The 6,501-nt window shown below is 31.5% G+C and overlaps 1 protein-coding gene across 1 annotated transcript; it reads left to right on the top strand.

Moving 5' to 3' along the window:
- The first annotated feature begins 579 nt into the window (after nt 1-579).
- LOC101216739 (F-box/kelch-repeat protein At3g27150) lies at nt 580-3,295 on the top strand. Its single transcript, XM_004145622.3, has 2 exons — nt 580-1,190; nt 1,629-3,295. The coding sequence occupies exon 2, from the start codon at nt 1,638-1,640 to the stop codon at nt 2,904-2,906; it is 1,269 nt and encodes a 422-aa protein (XP_004145670.1). The 5' UTR covers nt 580-1,190; nt 1,629-1,637; the 3' UTR covers nt 2,907-3,295.
- The last annotated feature ends 3,206 nt before the right edge of the window (nt 3,296-6,501 follow it).

Raw genomic sequence — 6,501 nt, 5'->3', positions numbered from 1 at the left:
AAAATAAAAATGGGATCCCAAAAATGTATTTCACAAATTTTTATTGCATTTTAATTTCAACAATTACTGTTACAATATAATCCATAATCTAACTAAACACGTGATGAGATAAGAAAGTTGGAAAGGCAGTAGAGAAATGTTTTAGGCAAAAAGTATCATAGTTAAGCATCTACTTTTTTTTGCTTGGACAGCTCAACGCAAAAGATTTAAATTTAATTACACCAAAGTATTGATACAGTCCAATTAAACTCTCCTGCTCCATTATGATGTCAAACTATCAATCAATTCAAGAATTTAACTGGATGGGTTGTAATAAATTTAAGGGAGAAAAAGAATATGAAAAACTTGTATTGGAGTTCATCAAAATGGAACCTTTTTGTCATATTGTGCATGGCGAGGGCGATTGGAAGAGTAATTGGAACAGAGAAATGGAAATCCATCGTAGAAATGAGTAGGAACCCATTCCTCTATTTTCCTAAATCATCAAATGAAATGGAAAAGTAAAGAGTTTTTTTAAAAAGGGTTTTTGATTAATTTGTGTCACACCCATTCAGAGAAAGCCACTCTCTTCCCCTTTCATTTCTCCTCGGTTCTCTCTCTTATCAAATATAGTGAACAACAAACAACCAATCAAAACCAGAATCTCCCCTTTTTCTCTCTCCCAAAATCTCAAACCCAATATCATATTGTTTTTCCAATGGAGTGGAGTTCTAGAGGTGTCCAAACTTCGTCCATCGCATTTTTCCGTTTCAATTAGTGCCTAATTTTTAATTAATAATTTTGCTTTTTTCAACTTTTTCTTTGAACCCAAAAACAATTCAATCTCTCTCTCTCACTTCCTTCCTTCCTAAAAGTAGGCTTTGAAATTGTATTTTGTATTTGCCCTTCAACTCTTATGTGTGCTCTTCGAGTTCTATACTGTTCCTCTACAACCATTATTAGTACCACCTTCACCTGCTCTCTTCCCTCTCATTCTTCTCTTTGCTTTAATGGCCTCCTCTTTCCCTTCATTTTCATCTCTCTTTACACCTTTTCTTCTTATTTTTTTTCTTCTTCTCCTTCTTCTTCTTCCCCCACTTCCATTCTCAATCCCTACCACCTCTCACGCTTCGCTTCTTTGATTTTCATCTTCGTTTTAAGATACCCTTTTGCCCATTTCTTCACGGATTTCGTTTTGCTTGACTTTTCTGGTAAACCCCTTTTGTACTTTTCACTCACCGTTTTATTTTTATTTCTTTTGGTTCGATTTTATATCTGGGTTTCTTCTGTAATGATTTGTTTGGTGTTTTGGTATAGCCTGAAACTGTCTCAAGTGTTTGATTTTTGTTGTTTTAGAGCTGGATTTTTTATCTGTTTTTTGCGGTTGGATGTGTTTATTTAAAACTGGCTCTTGAGGTGTTTGTGTTCTTTGCTTGACTAAAAAGTGATTTGGGATCTTTGTGGTAGAGTTTGTTTCTTTGTTCCTTATGTAAGTGTCTCTTTGATTATTTAGCATCTGGGAATTGTTTTCTTTGAGGTGGAATGCTTCGAATTAGAAACTGATGAATTGATTGAATATTTGTTTTGGAAACATGTTCTGTTTCTTATCTTAAGGGCATATGTTTGTATTTATTGATTTTGTATTGCAGTGTTGATCGATGCATAAGGATAAAGGTTTAAAAGCTAAAGAAGGAAAAGGAAAGTTGTGTAGGTGTAATGGTTTAAGGAAGAATAAAGATATGATGTTTCGGGATTTAGTTCCCCGTAGTTCCCCACCACGATTCATCAGGGACTGTGGTGTTGGTGAATCCTCGGGTTTGAAACCTCAGGATGCAGATTATTCTATTCCTTTATTTGGTGATGAGTTGGAGCTTTCAATCTTGGCTAGGTTTCCTCAATCCGAACAATGGAAGTTGTCTTGTGTGAGCAAGAGATATTTAACTCTTGTAAGGAGTGGTGAACTGTATAGGATTAGGAAAGAAATCGGATACCAAGAGTCATCTGTTTTCATGTTAGCAAGTGGGGAGAGCAGCTGGATGATGTTTGATCGGACTTTTCAGTCGTGTCGTAGGCTTCCTGTCCTACCATCGGATACTTGCTTCTTGGATGCAGATAAGGAATCACTTTGTGCAGGCACAGATCTTTTTGTTACTGGTCGAGAACTTACAGGAGGTGCCATTTGGAGGTATCAGCTGGTTGAGAACAAATGGATCAAAGGTCCTTCTATGATCAGTCCAAGGTGTTTATTTGCATCTGCCTCCTGTGGTTCTGATGCATTTGTTGCAGGAGGGATTGCTCTAGAGTTCAGCACGGAAGGTGCTTTCGGTATGGGGATGGAATATGGACAAACTGTCTTGAACACTGTAGAAAAGTATAGCCCTGAAAGCTCATCATGGGAGCCTCTCCCAAACATGCACCGGCCGAGGAAAAAGTGCTCGGGCTGCTTCATGGATAATAAGTTCTACGTCATCGGAGGAAGAGACAAAGATGGAAACCATCTCACTTGTGGCGAAGTCTTTGACAAGGAGAAAAACTTGTGGGATTTGATTGAAAATATGCTGGAAGACACCCCAATTTCAACTTCTCAATCGCCTCCTCTTGTTGCAGTCGTGAACAATGAGCTCTACTCGCTCGAACCAGCTTCAAATGAGTTGAAGGTGTATTTGAAAGAGAGAAATGAGTGGAAGAACTTGGGTCCAGTTCCAGTCCATGCTGTTGTAAACAAAGGTTGGGGAGTTGCATTCAAGTCACTGGGGAGTGAACTTCTGGTGATTGGTGCATCGGTAGAATCATCCACAAACAATTCCATGAGCATATACACATGCACCCCAGATCCAAGGGCTGATCGATTGCAGTGGAGGCGTCTTGATGGCGGCACAAACCATCTCAGTCCATTCATTCTCAATTGTTGTGTCATGGTTGCTTGAGTAAGCCTTCATCAAATCATGTTGGGTGCCTACGGTTTTGGAATAAATAAAACGAATACCTTATTCGGTACTCGCACTTGTCATTGTCTTCGAGTTAAGTGGCTATTTTAGATTTATGTCTAGGTAATCTACAAGATAGACTTGTTGAATTTATCTTTTATGATCTTTCAGTGGTCTCCATGATTTCATCTGTTTGTTCCATCTTTCAACCCCCAACCCCTTAAAAAAGTACAAAAGAACACGATAGGAAGTAAAACTCAAACTTTATGGCTGAGACGTTATCTTCTGCAGTATTTGGTTTGTCATCTTACGATATTGTCTAGAACGAGGGTGCTTCATTGTAGGCTTCTAATTGTGTGTACGAATATGAAATTTTTCTCATTGTGCAAGTTAACTCCTTCCTCCTATCAAACAAATCTACCGCTTTTGTTACGTGACACTCAAATCCATTCTTTATCTGAATTTTGACATCAATATATAATTCAAACACTGAGTAATACCAAGGACACAAATTTATCCAAAGTAGACTCTGAAACCACCCAACTGTCTCCAAGTGAATAATTACAAAAAAGAGAGACAATACATTAGAAATTAGTGAGAAAAGCCATATCCCAAATGGGATTACCAATAGAAGTGTTTGGTGGTGGCATCTTCTCTATAATTGGTTTGCCTTCTAAAATAATGGGGGAAAAAACGTGGAAAGGGGATTTGTTTAATTAGCATATTTTCCCCAAATGAATAGGACAGACATAATATGGTTGCATCACTTTCCAAAACTATTTTGTATCCCAAAGCATTTCTTGGGGCTCCCCATCTTAGTCCTTTTTTTGTAATTTTCCATATTTTTTTGGGTTCCTTACTGACCTAGGCAACTCCAAAACATACCATTCTTTTTATTGGTTACTAAAGATCATATATATGTATATATATTAAAATATTATCAGCCTCTGCTCATATTACATTAGAATAACAACTTTCGCACCACTTCAACTTATTTAAATGTAAGTGAATTGAATAAAGTTGTAATGTTAGGTACCATGTTCTTCACTGACTTCATTCAAATAGTTTCAACCATTATCATTTTCATATATGTTATTTAAAAGGATATTATATTGAAGTTAAAAGTTAAAGTTAAATATAAAAGGTTTCGATAACATGACAAACTTTTTTTTGTAATTTTACTTCAACCTTTAACCTTTCAAAATTTTCATTTTAACTCTTGAATTTTTAAGTTTGTTGAACAAAAGGTTTTCATCCTATCGAGACTCATCAATGTATAGTAATCAAATATCCCAACGTGAGATTATGTTTTTAACTTCTTGAAAAAATTAAAAATACAAAAAAAAAAATTCCAAATTTTAACACCATATCTATGGAGTTAAAAAAACACGATGACCTAAAAAATACGACAATCTAATCCAATATGTAGGAATTGGAATAAATTATCAACTTAGTTGGATTTTATTGGTTGATGGTTCATAAAAAACAATATTAATAATTTATTAATGTTTTTTCTACCTACGATAGCATCATATATGCATATAATTATCTTAATTCATTCTCTAACAACTCTTAAAAACAATTTTTTAAAGTTTGAAAAGAGAATTTTTATAATATAAATTAATATTGAATTGTTAATCTTAATTTAATATATGAAAATAATTAAACATGAAATACTTAATTTTAGAACAGAAATTTGAAATTTAGTGAAGTAACTTGACTAACTCAAACCAATCCAGCCAAAATAGTTTAGATTAGATTATGTTGGATTCATTATTTGGTAAGGATGGGTTGGATTGAAAAAATATACATTCCTAACGATTGTTGAGTCTAAAAAATAGTTGAACTCTGTTCATCATTTCACGTCATCTTTTCTACTGTGACTTTAAGAAAGATACAATTTGTGGAAATCGCTTCTGTAAAATGAGAGGAAACAAAGAAGGAAAATGTTTAGGAAACTCTTATCTGTGGTGAGATGAATGATTTTATTATATTTCAATAAAGTAAAAAAGAAAAAAAAACCTCAAATATATTATGAACTGTAGCATAAAATTGTCAGTTTTCATGTCATTTAGTAGTCATATCAATTTGAAGATAAAAAGAAATAATAAGAATAATTAATTAGGTCAAACTTCGCATCTTTTTTATACTGTATAAGACTGTAACTTGTAAGCCATTAGTGCTCAGATTTTTGCCTTTCTTAAGAAAAAGAAGAAATAAAAGAAATTTTCTATCTTTTAAGTTGATAGTACTTTTAGGAATTTTTTAAAAATGATGTCTTATCAATTTCAAACTCAAATTCAAATTTAATCAACATTTCCTAAATTTATGTCTTCAATTTATTTTAGATTTTTTTATTTGTAGGTTTCAAATCAAATTATTAACAATTTATTTTTATTAATATATATATAATAATAGTTATTTAATTCACACTCTTTCTCATATCCATAAAATGATTGATGATATAATTCCTTCATTGTAGGTTTCATAAGCTTTGTTTAATTCTTAGTAACATTTTATTATATCATACAAATATAAATTTTTCATATAATGATTGATAATATAATTTATTCATTATACGTTTCTTAACGTTTAGTTAATTTTTAGTAACATTTTATTATATCATATAAATACACAATTTTTCAGATTTATCATTCGTTGTTTTCAGATTATATATATAGTAATCAATATTTATTTTATCATTTGATTTTAAAAGTTTAGTTTAAAAATCTTCAAAATTTGAATTTAAAATTATATCATCCCCTAAAATTCTACATTTGGTATAATAACAATTTCATATTAACATTGTATTTTCTCTATAATTATGCATGTAACAATTTTTCCATAAACGATATGATGATATTAATAATAATAAATTGACATTATTTAAGGGGAATCAATGTTAATATAAAGATATGTATGAATGATAAAATTTCTTTAAATTAATAATACAAACATTAAGTGCATCAAAATTAGGGGAATAAAATCCTTTTATGGAAGAATTATTAAATGAGGTATTTTTTCATAGATATTATTTAAAAATTGATTTTAAAATTTGATTTAAAATCACCAAAATACTAAAAATTTAATTTCAAATATCAATATAAAAAAAAAAACCGTGAGAATAATGTGATTTTTATTTGAATTTATTTAATTCTACCAATTATCCTCCATAGTTTTTTATCGAAATTTTAATATTTTGAAGTACAACAGTATTCGAATTTATTTTCAGTTCGCTGAATAATTTCACATTTATTGTACAGCTGTTTTTGAATTCCTTCCCAACAGATTTCGATTTTATTGTTCGACTGTCTTGGTATTCCTTTACCTTGATCCTCTAGTGTTTCTTCTAATGGTTGTTATACATTTTATCTTATATTAAATAATAAATACAAACTGATTCTCTTTACATAAATTATATAATTAAATAATTAAAAACAACATAGTTTTATTCAAAATATTCTTCTCTTTCGAACCTTCCAAGATTACAGAGCCGACAACAATGGGAATTGATTACAAAGCCAACAACAATAAGAATTTTAAATTGTTCAAAAATACAATCCTAAGCATTTCCTGCATAGCGATATTCAAAGAA

The sequence above is a fragment of the Cucumis sativus genome, chromosome 3, assembly GCF_000004075.3.
Source record: "Cucumis sativus cultivar 9930 chromosome 3, Cucumber_9930_V3, whole genome shotgun sequence".
NCBI lineage: Eukaryota > Viridiplantae > Streptophyta > Magnoliopsida > Cucurbitales > Cucurbitaceae > Cucumis > Cucumis sativus.
This window is presented reverse-complemented; position numbering and strand designations above follow the sequence as displayed.

Bases quoted from the DNA above. Each gene is read 5' to 3' on its own strand.
- LOC101216739 (XM_004145622.3), top strand. From the start codon at position 1,638: ATGCATAAGGATAAAGGTTTAAAAGCTAAAGAAGGAAAAGGAAAGTTG.